This window comes from Falco naumanni, chromosome 4 (assembly GCF_017639655.2).
Source record: "Falco naumanni isolate bFalNau1 chromosome 4, bFalNau1.pat, whole genome shotgun sequence".
Classification (NCBI taxonomy): Eukaryota; Metazoa; Chordata; class Aves; order Falconiformes; family Falconidae; genus Falco; species Falco naumanni.
This window is the reverse complement of record NC_054057.1, coordinates 19,212,317-19,229,244: the sequence shown is the minus strand read 5'-3', so window position 1 is coordinate 19,229,244 and position 16,928 is coordinate 19,212,317. Positions and strand designations below refer to the sequence as shown.

At 43.1% G+C, this 16,928-nt stretch overlaps 1 protein-coding gene across 3 annotated transcripts in view; it reads left to right on the top strand.

The window, feature by feature from the left end:
* The first annotated feature begins 2,562 nt into the window (after positions 1 to 2,562).
* Positions 2,563 to 16,928, top strand: part of SEPTIN7 (septin 7) — an 80,663-nt gene continuing 66,297 nt past the window's right edge. Inside the window, exons 1-2 of one of the 3 annotated variants that reach the window (XM_040590203.1) lie at positions 2,571 to 2,687; positions 5,872 to 5,873. In XM_040590203.1, the coding sequence (XP_040446137.1) occupies positions 2,684 to 2,687; positions 5,872 to 5,873 (6 nt within the window). In that variant the 5' untranslated portion in view covers positions 2,571 to 2,683. Of the gene's footprint in view, positions 2,688 to 5,871; positions 5,874 to 16,928 lie in introns of all 3 variants that reach the window. The other 2 variants (XM_040590201.1, XM_040590204.1) reach the window with 2 other exon arrangements.

Here is a 16,928-nt window from a genome sequence, read left to right as displayed (position 1 = left end):
TTTGCAGTAGATTTCAAAGGTGCAAGCTCACTTTTGTTCTTTTCAATGATCAATCCATGAAGTAAAGGCTTCATTCCCTTTTTGAAGATATCCCCATCAGTTACATACTATTTTCTCAACAACACGTATCCGAAAACCAAGATAAATGTTTCTGAGTAATTTGAAGCCCTTACTACAAGACAGAAAACAAGTATTTTTCGTATTGTTTGTTTTCCCACAATGTATTTTTATGGGAAAGCTGCGGGGACTGTGTTTTGTATTCAGTGAACAACTTCTGTGGTGTAAAATGTCTCTTTTTTGGTATTCAAATAACCACGAAAGCAATGTAACTATATCTCATTGCCATGGACATTACCACCTAAACCAACCAGAATGAAAAAAAAAGGTTTTTTCTTACCTCACCCATTGTGAAAGACACAGATTTATGAGATAATATTTGGCAGTCCTGTGACCAATGATAATAAAAATCTCTTTCCCTTGGGCATCCAAGAACCACAGTATATTGTAACACTTCCAGTTCTTAAACAGCGCTGAACCACATTGTGCAGAGCTGCATACCTTCCTGAAAAGATGATGCATTTTCCTTGTCATAAAAACCTATTTCTTTACCAAACGCACCCAAAAGAAGAAAATCAGATGTTAGACAAGACAGAATTGGATGGGAATCAATGAGAGACAAGGACAATCTTAGCGTCTTCATTGTTGCTCCTGTCTGCCTTGCTGTGACTCTACCTACAGAAATACGCATTACTGAAAGTTTCCCTTTTGCTGCTGAAATGAAAATTGCTATTTTCATCTTTCTAGTACCGGGGCACGCTCTTAAAATGTACTCTTCATAACAGCAAAACCAAATGATATAATAAACAATAAATTAATATAATGTTGCCTCTTTGCCAAGTACCTTTCCCTAATAGAAAAATACACCATGCCTTATGTGAAAGAAAAGGCAAGGAACAGGCCACACTCGGAAATCCCTAACAGAAAAGAAAGTATGTAAAGTTTCAAATCGCACATCATAAATACAGGTCTCCAGTACTTCAGCTGGGGCATAAAATAACTCAGAGTTTAAAGGGCTCCAAAGATACCTGCCCCAAACATAAAAAGGAAATACTATGTGGAGAGCTGTATTGGAATCGGAAAAGCAAAAGTTGTTGTTCTGCCTCTCTCGGAGGCCATCCTTTTCCAGTGTCAGCGGACCTCCACCCTGGCTGGCAGCAGCATCCCGAGGAGCCTGTTCAGGGTCTTGGGGCCACACTAGACCTGCCCAAGTGGTCGGGCTCCTCAGCGTGGCTCCCAGGGCCTGTGAGCACCCCTTGGCTTCCTAGAAGGATTTTACCCGGCGCCTGCCAACGATATTTTATTTTTTATTTTTTAAAAGAGTTCTCGTTCATTTGGGGGGCCATGGGCATCCGAATATCACTTCCTGATGGCAAGAAAGGCCAGGCTTCAGGCCCGTTGGCGGGGAAACGAGCGGCTCGGTAGCGCCTTCACCTCCCCGCCGCAAAGCCCACACCTGCCAGGAAGGCCACCCAGAGCCCCTGGGGAGGAGGGCCCTTCGCCCCGGCAGTGCGGGCCGCCGTGCCCCGCAGCGGGGAGAGGCTCCGCCGGTGAGGCAGCGGTTGTGAATGGGACCCAACCGCCTCGCTCGGGGGCGGGCACGCCGGGGCCACGGCGGGACGGGGGGGAAGCCCGGCGCCGAGCGGCCGCGGCGGGGCCCCCTCAGCCATGCGGGAGGGCGGGCGGAGCGGGGAGGCGAAGGGACGGACGCCTGCCCGCCAGCCGCAGTGCTGCAGCCCGAGCGCTTCCCCGGGGATAAGGGCGGCCCGCCTCGCCCCAGCGACCCCAGCCCAAAGGCGGCCCAGGGGCTGCGGGTGGGGAAGCCCCTCTCCCCGGCCCCAGATGCCCCTCTCCTGCCGGCCTCTCCCACGCCAACTGCGTGAGCGGACGGGCGAAGGGAGCGTAAGGCTCTGCAGCGCTCACTGCACTCCGCAAGGCGCATGCGGCGTAGCGGCGCTCCGAGAATAGCTCCGGAGAAAGGAGGGGGCGTTGTGACGGCCTCGCTCAGCCAGGCCGAGCCGGCGGCCATCTTTGTTGCGGGCAAACCCCGGCGGCCGCTGCGGGGATTTCGCGCTCCTGGGCGTGCCCGGTTTCAAAATGGCTGCCGAGCGGTCCCTTTTTTCTCTGACAGGGAGCGGGAGGAAATAACAGATCCCGGGCTGGGAGGAGTAGGGGTACGGACGTGGGGGCCGCGGCGAGTCCCACGCCGAGCCGAGGGGCCGAGCCGGAAGCCGCCGCCGCCGCTGCTGCTGCGTGCTCGGGGAGGCGGGCAGGGAGCGAGCGTGTGCGGGGCGGAGGCGGCGAAGGAGGAGGAGCAGCAGCAGCAGCAGCAGGCGGCGGCGGCGGGGGGAGCGGAGCCGGGCCGAGCCGCTAAATCCGTCCGGCCGCCAGAGCGGGCGCGCGTAGGCGCTGTGCGGAAGGGCCGCGGCCCCTCGGCGGAATCGGCGTAGGGGGCGTTGGAGAATCGCCGCGGCGGCCGCCGGGTTGGCTGGCGGGAGGCGCGCGGGGAGGAGGGGGCGGCCCGCTCGGTGCCGCCGCGGCTGAGGGAGGCAGGCAGGGGGGACGGCCAGCCAGCCGGAGCCCAGCGTCAGCAGCGGCAGCGACACCACCGCCGCCGGCCAGCGCCATGGGTGAGTCTCCAGCCCGGGGCCGAGGCGCGGGGGGCCCGTGACAGTCCGAGGCGGGAGCCTGCGGCCGCGGGGTCTCCATGATGGGTGGGCTGAGAGGCAGCCCCGGCGGTGGGGGCAGGCAGCGGGTACCGCCGAGACCCCCATTCCGGTGGCGGGGACCGGCTGCCGGGCGGAGCGGCGGCCCCGCCGCGGGGCCCCCATCCCTCTGGCCGTCCCCCGCCTTCCTCCTCCTTAGATGCGGCTCCAGCCCCCCTCGCCGCCGCCTTCCCCCCCCCCCCCCCCCCCAGTCACTTCCTGCCTCGCCGAAATTGTATAATGCCTGCGCGGAGCTGGGGAGCCAGGCGGCGAAAATGCCGGAGATATTTCTTCTCCCTCGCTTTCTCCCCTTCCCCCCCCATCCCTGCATCCCTCCTCCCCTTTTCGCCTTTTGCGCCCAAATTTGGGAGGGAGGAATTTGCTGCAGGAATTAAAGCAGCCTTCAAATATGCGGGAGAGGAGCGGGTGGGACTGAAATCACGGCGCCGGGAGGGGGGAGGAGGAGGAAGGGGGCGCCTGTGCGCGGGTGGGTGCGTGTGTGGCAGCGGGCGAGGGCTGAAGGCACGGCGGAGCGCTCTCCCGCCAGCCGCCTACACGCCTCTCTAGCTTTTTTTTTTTTTTTTTTTAATTTTTTTTATATAAATCTTAAAGCGTTTTTGGAGGGCTTTATGCCGCTCGGGTCTGGCTTTTATTTGCCGCCCGCCGGGGCGTGCGTGGGGGCTGTTGGCCGCCTCCGCGAGGCGCCCGGTCTGCGCTCGCCCGCGCTGCCCCTGCCGCCGCCGGGGGCTCGGCCGTTTTTCCAACAAACCAAAAAAAATATTTAAAACGACAATTTATGAACGGCTTCCCCCCTCCCCCGGAAATCTGTATGAAATGCTTTATGAGCGGTTTCAGTGTGAGCCCCTCGCTTAGCCAGCCGGTCTTGCAAAATAAATTGGAGGGGTGCTCAGTGTTTCAGCAGGGTGGCTGGGGAAACGGGCAGTCGTGTATGGGGATTTTTTAATGAGCAACTTAAGGAAAAGCAGCTAAACTTATTTTGGCGTGGAGTTGTCTTCGCGCTGAACCAGTTACATACAAATGTAATTCTGTGAAAGACAACGTTCAAGAATCTTCTGCGTGCAGTTTGTGTGCCGCCTCCTGCAGATGAAAAATCGTTGAACAGAAGACTGTCAGAAGTAGAAGTACCCATTCACTGAATGTTTTTTCTTGGCCTTTGGAATCTCCCTCTGACTGATAGTGACTTTAGGTTACGTTCAGTGAAAGAAACGCTTCTGTATGGAGAAATATCTATGGTCTGGATTAATATCGTAACCAAAAGAAAAGTCAGCTTGTGTGAAAAAGCAGGCTTAGCTCCCAAGAAAGAGGAAAGTTAGAGGGGCCACTGCTGTGTGTCCCAGCTAAAAGGTAGACCATAATTCCTTATGCAAGATTTTTTTTGTAGTAGATTTTCACTAAATGATAACTGATTTTTCTGGCTCGAAATTTCACTGAGATATCAAACTAGTATTATTGTAAAGTATTTCTTCTTTATAATTCTGTCTACATATATTTTGAAGTTCTTGCCTGTTAAAACATTAAGAAATTGGGAAAGATGTATTTTGTGTGGTGTTAAACATCTTCCACTTGATACCTGCTTAGTTTGTAATGCTTGTGTGTTGTTTGCTGTGTGAGATTACTAGCATCTTTGGCTGGTGACTTGTGAACGTAAGAGCATTATTTTGTCCTGGCTTTGGGTGACTCTGTGTGTGTGGGTTGTGGGGGGTTTTTATTATTTTCTTTTTAAGTTCACATGTGAATAACAAAACCTGATAAATAGAGATTTTACTTTGGAAAGCAGGTTGCAAAAAGCCATTGCTTCAAAGGTCAATTACTGCCCGTCTGTGTTGAAACTTGAATTGAAATGCAAGACCTGTTCTGTGCTACTGTGGGAGAAAGGGTTACTACTTAGTCATTCTGAAATTGAAGCAAAGACACCTAGAACTGTGCATATCAGTCTGTGTGCTGATAATAACTCACAGCATTTCCTTCAGTTTACCCACAAGGAGAAGCTACATCTGAAGCACCATTTTAACAGACTAGTTTACTTAGTATGACAAACAAATGTCTGTTTGTGTGTATATGGATAAAAACTTGATTGTTTACCTTATGCAGAAATAAAGGATCAGAATTGTTTTCTTTATAAGCTAAAATACAATAGACTTTCTTTTTGCATAAAGATGTCTAAACGTGCACAGTAGCCTTCCCCCCCCCCCCCCCCCCCCCCCCAGCCTTAACTGGCTAGCAGCTTAGTGGTTCTTTCTTCCATGGGTCAGGCTCATACTTTCAGTACTTTAATTTCTTCGGTTCTTGTAGCTCAATGCTGCTGTGATGGTGTTTTTAATACTATCTTAAAATACCCATTAAGACAACAAATAGTTATAAAAGACAATGGCCACAGATTCAAACCCTTGTTTTAAACACGGTCAGTGATGGAAAATATGCCTTGGAGAAGGTGTAGGAGAGAGGTTTCTACTTAGAACTGTAGTGTGATATACTTTTTTTTTTTTTTTTTGGTTTAATTTATTGCCAGACTATTCACTTAACCTGTCTAGACCAGAGATGTGTATGTATGAGCCACGTTCTGTTTTCTGTAAGTTAGTGCTTAAGCTCCTGAAATAAGCTAGTTAATTGCATGTGTGTTCTCTGTAATTAGAATTGCACTTAGTCACCATTTAAGTAGTTTAGTTAAGTCTCGTTTAGTAATTCAGATTTGGGGTAGTGTTAAACTGTAGGCGGTCCCAAACTATTCCCTAGGAGTGTTTGAACGTCTGAAACTGATGTTTATAGAATAGATGTCTTGCAGAGGTGGGGATGGTGGTGTAGGTGAGGTAAAGACATCTCTCAAATGTGAGGGCCAGAGACTTGGTTCACTGAAACCAATGACTTCCTGCTCACCTTGCCAGACTGTGTTTCACATTGTCAGGCAAATTGGAGTTTTCTGCAGCCCTGGTTTAATGGTTGCATTGTGATAGCTCTGTAATGTCATCAGGTAGGTCTTTCCTATTAGTTTGTTTTGGGGTTTTGTTTGTTTGTTTTTTAATAGGAAAGAATCAGATCAACAGTTATTTACATGACTTGTAGTTTTGCTTTTTGCTTTAGTTCAATGCAGCTGTCCTGCAAAACCAGGTCATTTGCTGCATTGCATGAGCATGGCTGTGAAGGTGCTGTAAATTATGACATTCTTTGTGTTACATTTAAAAATCAAAAAGTAACCAGTAGGTTCTTAAGCACTTCAGAAGACAATATGTATCCACTCTTGTTTTGGCAGAGTTTGAGCTAGAGATATGTAAACACGTGGCTGACTAAACCTTGTTCTGATGTACATTCGGACTTCCTTCCCGTGAAAGCCACATAATCTGCTTTTTGTGCATCAGTGCTGTTCCATGCTTCTAAATGTGCCTTACCCGAACAGTTGCATGCTGGCTTCAGCGTGTGGACTGGTAGTGTTGATGCACAGAGGGGTGAGCTGCCCGGTCGAGCCCTTCTTAACACCACTTAGGAGGAATCTGTTCTTCAGGGGCTCTAGCTCTCATCTTTTTTTCAAATGGCTCTTTGTGTGGCCGTTTTCATGCCAGATTTCTATCATTTAACACAATGATAGTTCAAAATGCATTTGCAAATACTTTTGGAAACAGTATTACAGAACAATAACACTATGGGTGTTACATTCAGAAGCACTTAAGCAACCAAAATAGAACTGAATTATTTCTTGGTAGCACAGAAGATTTAGAATTTTTTTTTGTCAACACTGAAAATCTTACCTCAACATGTATGCTTTTTAATTGTATTTCTCCCCCTTCCCCCCCGCCCCCCGTGTTACGCTTAATAGTTGTGTGCTTTTTGTTTGGTCATTTTGTGACTTTTTGGTAGTGGTTTTTTTTGTGGTTTTCTGTTTTGTTGGGGTGTTTTTTGGTGTTTTTTTTTTTTTTTTTTTTTTTTTTTTTTTTTTTTTTTGACCTGAATGGTAAAAATGTTCGGACTTGCAAGCAGAGGGAGGATTGATTAAAACATTAGGGAGATTTTCCCCTCCTTTGACGCACTGTACCTTTAGGGGGATCAATATTAAGATACAGCACCTAGTTTTGGTGTCAGCATTTTTAAAATAGAGCTTTTTAAATTGAAAGGTTGCATCATACTCACAAAGGATGCAAGACCTGAAGAAAGGAAAAAAACCCAAACCAACCCTGACTTGAGATTCATTTTTCGTTTGACCACAAAAAAGACCAAGGAGTGACAGTGGTCTTAGAAGCATGCTCTCAAAGGGGAGAATATCACGTACTAAGCTTTTTCCAGTGCTTTGGGGTAAAACATGATTGGGATGATGACCAGAAAAAGAGAATGCAAACTAGATACGTAAGGCATATTCTCTAATGTTGGTGATGTTGAGCCACTAAGTAGCAGTTTATCAAATTCCAATCAAAGTTGTCTTATTATATGCAGAAATCAGTCTATTGTACAGTAATGTTATTGCAAAGAGACCTTTCAGAGAGTCAGCTAAAGTCATTGATGGCAGTATTTTTGTTGTGACATTTGTCTGACAAAGCTTTGTAGGTCATTGTAGTTGATGCTGAGAAGAAATGTAAGATGGCATGAATATTGGTACTGGTGCCAGTGGGTGTCACTATAGTAAGAGCAGGCAGATTATTAGAAGAATAATGTATGAAATATTACCTCTTTTTATATTTCATACGTTAAAAGACAATTACTGTAATGATTCAAGTTGAACTTCAAATAAAATGAAACTTGACCTAGTAAGGTGGTCAAAATGGCCAAGAATGCTAAAGTCAATGTTAACATACAGCTTAAATCAAACCTTTTCCACTGTTGGCCAGTTGGAGTGGTTTAATCTCATTTATGTGTAGTTTTTTCACTGTCTGTAAGAAATTTTGGTATGCCCAGCACTACCCTCTGCTTTCTTTTTTGTTCTTTCTGAAGAACCTTATCATGCACTTTCATAGTTTATGCTGGTATAAACTGGACCGTAATTGAAAAATACTCTATTGATGATGTTTTTTCTCTTTTCCTTTTGTGTTACCTCCAGTGTTCATATACACTGGTATGATTAGATGAGCTTGCTGATGTAATGGAAGTCTTAACATTATGGTAGTTTTCAGCTGGATATGCAAGCTAATCTGACTTGTTCCCTAGCTGTACATTTACCAGAACTGACACAAGGGAAGCCTAAGCTCACCCCTGATGGTACAGTGGCTGGGTGAATCTGTTGGCCGGCTGCTTGAAAGGAGGCAGTTCTGCTGCTCTCCCCACCTTTTCATCTGTGCCTCTTTGACCTGACAGCGAGTCAGTTCATGGGACTCAACTCATGGGAACTGACTGTTTTTTTTTTTTCTTCAAGGGTATTTTTCTTTCTATCAGTTGAGCTCCCTGAAATTTCATGTCATGGGATCATGGAAGTGTTGGCATGAAAAAAGAAATGCAAGTGAGCTCTAGGCAAGAGATGGAATGTCAACCGACCATTTTGGCAGTAGTACGTGCAGTCTTGGTTTGGTGCCTGGTTTAGACTGGTGTAACATGGCACTGCTGGAAAGAGAAGTGAGCTTCATTTTCTGTTCCCACCCAAACACTGCACCTTAACGTAGGCTGAAAGTTGTGGTAAGTGTGCCCAAGGCAGCAGAGGTACGTGGTAGTTGATCTAGTTGTACAACTTGTTTGTTTCCACTCTACCAGTGGTTAAGAAAAGGAAAGAGGAAAACCCTATCCTGCTGGAGGAGTTAATGGTAGTGGTTAAGAAGGTAGTACTGGCCCCTCTCTGCTGAGCTGGTGACTTACCTGAAGATAAATGGAAGTGGGCAAAGATAAAATTGTTTTAGCTGCTATCATTTACTCCTTGAGCACTGAATGGGTAAGGTGACTGACTTTTTATTATCTGCTGTTGCATCATTACCTGCAACGTTTATGGTAATACTAATATTAGCAGTAGGGCTTTCTTGAGCGATGTGCAAAACTAAAGCCCTGACTGATGATGGCTGCAGAAATCTGGCAGTGCAGAGCGTCTTTGTCGTCCTGACCAGAAGCTGACTGTGATGGTATCTTAAGTAAGTTGAGGTACTGGTTTTTAGCTGATTTCTTGTCAAAAACAGTCAAGAGGCACTGAAAGCTATTCCTGGAGAAATGTAATTTTTCTGGAAGCTTTCTGACAGTGGTGATTTTTCTGGCTGTGCAATCTTACCAATACTCACTGTAGCTTTTTAAAACAAGAATGCAAAACTCAGAATACTCAATGACTCAAAATTAGAGTTCCAAATGCTGGCTTAAATGTAAATGAATGCTTTCAAGTTTGGGAAGGTGAAAATTTCCAAAGGAGAATGAGGCTAAGAAACCCATCTTCTTACTTCTCCTCTGGCCCCTGCTTCTAGAAACAAACACTTCCTAATTGTTAGTAAAGCTATAACAAACCAAGAGATTCGAGATTAAATTAGTTTCCTCTTGGGAGGCTTTGCCAGATGGTGCAAAATCACAGTCTTGAGTAATCTTTTGATGATGGGTAAAGGGGCGCCATCCTGTTGCCTTGTTCTGTGTTCTTTGTTTTTTAGCACTTAGTTGAGGGAGAACTTAAGAGAAAAATAGTCTGCAGACTGCTGCAGTATTAGTTACTGAAGCTCATGGTCATCTACTGTTCAGCTGTGCCAAGCACTGACCTTCACTGCTCTTAATTGCAATTCCATGGACATCTGCAAACCTCTAAGTTTTCAAAGCAGTGGAAGTAACTTGCAGTTTTGTAAGTGACAAACTGAAGCAATGGGGAACAAGACCTTAAAGAGACTGGGGCAAAAACTAGGCAACATGGTTGTTCAGTCCTTTTTCAGGTGTTGTGCAGTTATGGATTGTCAGTAATGGGAATCTCTTCTTTAATCTCTCAAAGGAAAAATATCTTTGTTAGAAGTTCAAAACAATGTTGAAGACTAGATGCTTGGAAGGAGGAGGTGGTATATGGGTAATGAGCTTCTATCCTATAAAAAATTGCCAAGGAAAGCTGGGAGTTTTTCCTTACCAGCAGTTTAAAATTTAATTAGCAAGTTAAGTTAATTTTTGAGCTGTTTGGTATATGTTACTTTTTATGTATTTAGCAGGGCTTCTGTAAAAGGTCTTCAATATTTTTTTGTGTTCTGAATCCTTAACCAGTTGAAATTTTTAGCAGATGAGTTCGAAATTATGTCAGTATTTTATGCAGACCAAGTTAAGTTATTTGAGTGTTAATACCTTAATAGTGAAGGGATACTGACATCTTGTTTGCCCAGACATATGTGAGAGTTGATTTTGGAGAAGGCTTTGAAAGTGGTGAAGGCACAGCTTCTCCAAAGAAATATTTGATGGATGGCCTTTAGCTTGGTCACTGAGTGAATTTCACTGGGTCCTGGCTTTGTGTCTGGCTTCTTGCCTAGCAATGTGCCTGCAAGGCATCCAATATCCCTGTAGGTAAAGGTGACTCTTCCTTGGTATGTTCAAGTCTTTGTCGCTGTGTGTAGCAGCAGTGATCCTGGGTTTCCTGTTCTTTTGAATTGTGTTTCTGGTTGTGAATCTTGGCCATCAAGTACTCCGTGTGGCAGCTGGGTATAGAGAGGATTTAACTCCCACTGTAAAATTTATTAGTGCTAACTATGTAGGTTAGCTGCTCTGCTGATATATGTGTTGGACCAGGTAATGCATGCTCTTCACAGCCAGCCTTGTTACTAATGCCAAAAACCAAAGTACTTGGGGAGTTGAGAAACCAACAGGTTTGGTGTTACCAAGCTGCTGCTTTAAGTCTTCGCAGTCTTCAGTTCTGTCATCCAGGGCAATTAGACCACTGGTGTTGTGAATGCTCTCCAGTGGGTTGCCTTCCACTTGGAAAGAGGTATGCAGTAAATGCTGAGTTAAAAATCAATTCCTTGATGTGGAATAAATTAAGTCAAAACTTAGGGTTTCTAACTGCCAACTTACACTACAGATGGTAATTAAACCAATTATATGTTGTAATAGTCTTCATATTACACCTGGATGATACATTTTATTATCAGTGTGGACCATTCTTTTGTATCAGTTGCCATTGCAACCCGCAGGGAAACAATCTTAAGTTTTACTTAGGATTTTCCTTACATGGTAATTATAATGAGAGCTATCTTTCTGTGGTATCTCTCTAGCTTAAAAATAAAGAGAACTAAAACCAATGCAGCCAGGCAGCTGTGTTTCAAAACAGATGTTTTAACATATGAAGAGGTTTTTGTTAGTTGGCATAATTCTTTAAAATAGCACCTGTGTGTCTTTTTTTTTTTTTAATTTTCTTTGTCCTATTTGAGTTCTTTATATTATTGGTACAGACCTCCTCAGACAATATAGAAATAGTTAAAAAGTAAAATCCTCTAAGTATTAGTAATTTAATAAAATCTTTAAGGACCTCTCCTGGTAGTGTTTGATGAACCTTATAGTAGGAATATTGAAATGTAAAAATACATGTGATTTCAGAGTATCCTGAAAATTCAGTTTATAATTAAAAATCTGACTTCTGCCTTTTGGTTCATTAAAATGTGCTGCCATGGGGGGAAATGAACGCTGTGGAAAATTATACCTAACCAGCTTCAAGTATAAAAAATACAGTATCTTAACTTGGAACTACCACTATGCTTTTTACATAAAAATGCATTTTAAATGATTAGTTGGTAACAGCTTCTTAATGATGAGATAGTCTCAAGAGATATTTTAATTTTTCTGAAGAAATTGCTTGTCTGAGACAAAAGAATCAGTGCTTTCAGAAGTGCTTGGGTTTCACTGTTCTGGGGCGGTACAGCACAAAAATACAATAAACCTTAAAGGAAAGGTGACAGGGATGTGTCTTAAAATTTTACCTCAAAATGGCTTTCTTAGTGAAACCTACAGGGCTTCTGAAGGCTCCTGTAAGCCAGAGCTTGAGCTGTTAAGCATAGAAACTACTATGGGAATGAATATAAGAGCCTATACAGAAAATCAGATGGTTTCCATGTGGGAATGAGTTGCATCCACTATACAGAAGTGTATAGTAAAAGCTCTTCACCCTAGTTAATTTAAATGAGAATTCCTTATGTTAACACAAGCACCAGAGTTGCAATACTGTAATTTCTCTCATGATTTTAAGGGGAACACACTTCAGGAGTGTGTTGAACACACTTGAGTGTTTCTGAATGAGTGATTCACCTCTCATTAGCATTTCTGCACTACATGTTCAGGAAATCTTACTAGATCTGATTGTAGCCCTTTAGGCTAGAAATATAACAATACTATTTCTTGTATTGCCATCCTTACAGCTGCTTGATGAGGAGAATGGGATCTACTACTGGGGAGTTCACTTCTGTCACTATTCAACGTGTAGAACAGAAGGGAGTGCAGAGTGCACACCTGAAAATGCCTTTTGCAGGGTCCCTTGGCTGAAATACTGCCAGCTGGACTGCAGCAATCTACTTTTCCTGAAAAATTCACTCCTGTGCTTGGGCAGATGGAAGATGCCCTTGCTGTTGCTGCTGCTTCACCCAGAGATGTGGAGTGGAGAGGGAGGGAATCAGTTTCTCTTTGGGGTTGGAATTTTTTGTTTTTAACTAGGTCTAAACATATAAACCATAACTTATCACCACCTACTGAGTTTTTGTGTTAACTGACCAATCATTTTGCAAATTTTGAAGGAAAATGCAATTTTCAGGTGAACCTGAAGAACTGAAAAATGCTCAACAGTAACTTTTTTTTTTTAGATTAAAAGGAAATGGCAAAGGAACTAAATGATATATTACAGCGTGATACTTACTGTGTTTTGTTGCTTCTTTCTACTACGTTTTCAGTCCTAAGACTCTTGAAACAGTCTCTAGGTTGAGGCGCTAACCTACTTTGTGGAGAATTTGTGTTTCCTTCAAAGTGACTCTTTTCAAACTCATGGTTTAGTTGACTTTGTAGGAGATTATAGTGTGAGATAAAACTACCTGAATGTTCCCACCATTTAAAAAAAAATCTTTTATTTACATCTCTTTGTGAAACTTCCACAAACTAAATAGACAAAGAGACATGTTAAATACTGAGTACAGATACTTTTTTTGTTTGTTTTGCACCCCCCCCACACCCCGGATGTTTTGTATCCAGGAATCTTTCCTAGCTTTTTTCAAAATATTTTTCCTTTGCATCTTTCATCTTCAACTCTGAGCTCAGTGTTTGTATTGGAATAAACATTCAACCATAGCAAAACCGAGGAGGAGGAGTTAGGAAGGAAGGTTGAAAGTGACAGACACACCAAGTGATATGTGGTTGATGCTTGATCTGCTGCTCTTTTGGTGACCTCTTTCTATAAGCCTTCCTGTCTCATGTGCCATTTCTTGCTGTAGTCCTTTTGACTCCTACTTTATGGAGTGGAAGATAATTGGTCACTTAACTGCTAAATTTGATTTCGAGTTGGTAATTTGTTAGGTGCAAGTTGCTATGTGATGGTGGTTTCTGGAGGCAGACCAAGGCTTTTTTAAAAGCCAGAGTAAAGGGGAAAATGCACAGAAAGAAGAAGAAGAAGCTTTAAAATTCTATTCCTGTGCTTTTAAATTGTAAAAGCATGTATATTAAAAGATGAACTTTTACATAAAAACTGTCAGTATGTATGGCTGGCCTCAATGTTGTGTAGAGGCATCATGAGTAGAACTTGCAATATTGTATGTTTTAGTTATGCAGTCCTGCTTTTGTAGTTGGACACCCCCGTCCTCCTCTCCCCCATCTATCTATAATGAGTTTTGTTTTTCTAAATAGTTAACTGACTTCATTTTCTTGTAGTTGTCTGCGTTCTTGCACTTACTTGGCTGCTGTAAGAACTGCAACGCTGGCTGTGTTGGCTGTAGCTGCTGCAGTCTGTGCACGGTTTACTCAGGCATGCCCTTGTATACTGTAGGTTGGCTCTGAAGGCTAGCAAATTTATTTTTAACAAGCAAGTTAAGGTTTACTAGTGTGTGTGCTGCATCCCCTTTGGTTTTCTTCAGAGTTTTTTGCCTTCCTTCTGGATGTGCTGCCTGTAGCTCAACAGACGGACTGTGCTGTCTACTCTTTCTGATCTTTACAGTACAGGATCTTTCTTGCAGAATCAGTTTGCTTTTAGACATCACATGTGTTTCAGCACTATCTTTTAATAAACCAGATGATAGTGTCTGGCACAGGAAAATAGAGAGTCTAAAGCTCACTCTTCACCTATACTCACGCCCTATGCCCAGTGAGATTTTGAGGAACAGTTGAAAGTGCATTCACTGGGTCAGTGATTGAAGTTACTGATTATCAACTTAATCAGCTTGTTCCTAGAGATGGAAAGAGACGCTAATTTCTTAATGGTGGTTATGCATCAAAATAACTATTTGGTTTTTTGATCCTTTGAGAATAGTTTTGGTTTTTTCTAGTGTAGGCAAGACCCTAAGTTCACATTTGGAAGCCAAATTTTCTTATTTTAAAAGAAGGCTTTTACTAGCTTTGTGCTGTCTGCAGGTGATGTCTATTTGAGGGAATAAAAGTGCCGATTTCCTTTCCATCAGTACTAGACTTCTACCATGCAGATTATAGCAGACATTACTGACCTGGCAGGTGTTTTTACTGTACTTTGAATAGTGAAAGGACAAACATACTTGTAGATGTTCAGCATCTTTAAAACATTTAACTCTACAGCTAGAGCTGATGAGTTTCCCCCTTTTATGTTATTTTTCGTACTTTTTGAATAGTTGGGTTTTTTTTAATATGGATTACATATATCTTAATTTTTTGGGGAAAAAAATTAAGTTAAGCTACCATCTGTATTAACAAGTGCTCAGGGCTTGTGAAAGCATTACTATGCTAAATACTGCTACTTAAAACTCCTGTTTTAAAAATGTGGTAACAAAACCTGACAGTTGCAAGACGTGCAGTTGCTGACTGCCTCTGGGATGTGGTAGGACAAGATGGGGATGTGTGTTAGCTGTATGTTTTATGTGTTGCCTCCATGTTGGCAGTTGGAAAAAATACACTTTGTTAAACTGTAGAAAGCTTTTAAGGATTTTGAAGATGTTGATCTTCAAGATGAAGGGTGAATCCCTAGGCCTTTGTGCAGGTTTTGGAGGCTTATGGACACCGATTTGGAGATTTAACAACTATCACTGTTAGAGAAAAATAAAGAGTTACCATGTCAGGTATATTGGAGGAAATGTATACTTACACAGTGTTTCATAAACTAGTCTTTCTATGTAAAACTAGAAACTCTTATTAAACTGATCTTACTCATGGTATAATGGTACGAAATTGTGTGGAAATACTCTGGCTAAAGAGTATACAGAAACTGGCTAAAAGGTTTAAAAAGATGGTTTTAACTTTATTGAAATCAGTCTTAGACCAGGTGTGAATTCCTATGTTTTGGCAGCTTTGACATCTTTTCAAACTAAACTTTATGTAAAGGAAACTTGCCCTCTGTCTAGATATTTTACAAGAACAAATTGACTCCACAGCAAATGAAATTTGTAGAAAAAATATATTCAGAATGTGCTTCCTGTTCCAAATGTGTGAAATAAGTGAAAAATTATCACCTTCTGTTTTCATTGTTGATGTCTATCACATGCCTAATGCAATGGGTATTTCTGTCCTTTCTAGGATTGTTTTATGTTGCTTATAGTTGTGGTCAGATTTCAACAATTCCTGGGTTTTCTATGATGCTTCTGGAGACTTCTTAAAATAATGGTTCCTAGGACGTCACTAGGGAAAGAGTATTGCATTTCTTTCTCTTAGAATAAGTTTGACTGAGAAGCTCCAAAGACAACTTTGATTGGAAAGGACAGAAACTCTCCTCATGTAAAACTGCTTTTCTGTTTTGTCTTTTTTTTTTTTTTTTTCTTCCTCTCCAGCTGTCTTTGTGTTAATATTTGCTGCTAGTTTGGCTAGATCATAAATCCTTTGAAGAGTTTTCATAACGTCATGTAACAGACTGCTGGTTACTACCAGTGCACCGTTTATAGTGTGAGCTGAGCTCTCAAGTTGGACAGAATCATTCAGGTTGAAAAAGACCGTTGACATCAAGTCCAACCATTAACCCAGCAGCACTGCTAAGTCCACCACTAAACCAGGTCCCTAAGTACCACATCTATGTCTTTTAAATGCCTCCAGGGATGATGACTCAACCATTTCCCTGGGCAGCCTGGTTCAATGCTTGACAACCCTTTTGGTGAAGAAATTTTTCCTAATACCCAGTCCAGACCTCCCCTGGCACAACTTGAGGTCATTTTCTCTTGTCCTGTCGCTTGTTACTTGGGAGAAGAGACCGAACGACCACCCCCCACCCCGGCCTACAGCCTCCCCTCAGGTAGTTGTAGAGAGCAATAGGGTCTCCCTTGAAGGTTCACGTTCTCCAGGCTAAAAAAACCCAGTTCCCTCAGCTGCTCCTCATCAGACTTGTGCTCCAGACCTTTCAACTTTGTCACCCTTCTTTAGATGTGCTCCAGCAGCTCAATGTCTGTCTTGTAGAGAGAGAGGTATGTAGTAGAGATAAACAATGGCTTTAGCTCACCTTGGACATGCATCCCCTCTTGATCAGAGGGATAAGGTATGCTGTTTTGTCAGGTAATGGACCTTATGCCAGAGACTGTAATCTTTTGGCCCAGATGGTGGCATCTGAAGAACGGCTTTAGATTTATCATTCCTGGACCCATTCAGCACAGAATAAAGGAGAGATGTGAATTATGGTGCCTGGGTAATAAGAAAGATGATAGAAAACAAGGAAAAGAGGATTTTTTTGGTTGTCAGTGTTCTTCCTTAAAGCCCCTTGAAAAGCTGCCGATGGTGCCTCCTTTCTCTCTTTTCACTGATTTGCATAGTTGGAGCAGCTTGCTGCTGGCTGTTATTCCATTGGTTCGGATGATGGATCTAAAAGCACCAGCTCTGCAGCTGGTTTGTATGGGCTTTGACATTTTGCTTGGGGGAGACCTACATTAAAGTAACGTTGAGTGCACAGAGTGGACGCATCAGAAGTTTAGCTAAGGCCAAATTTATATTTCTTTGTATGACTTGCCTTCATTTGTGCCAAGTTAGAACAGAGATGATGGACAACTACAGGGACTTAAAAACGTTAGAAGACTTGATATAAAATGATAGCTGAAGTGCAGCAGAGGTGAACGTGAAATGATACATATACATGCAGACTGCTTTCTCACTGTAGGCTCAATGATAAGCTGT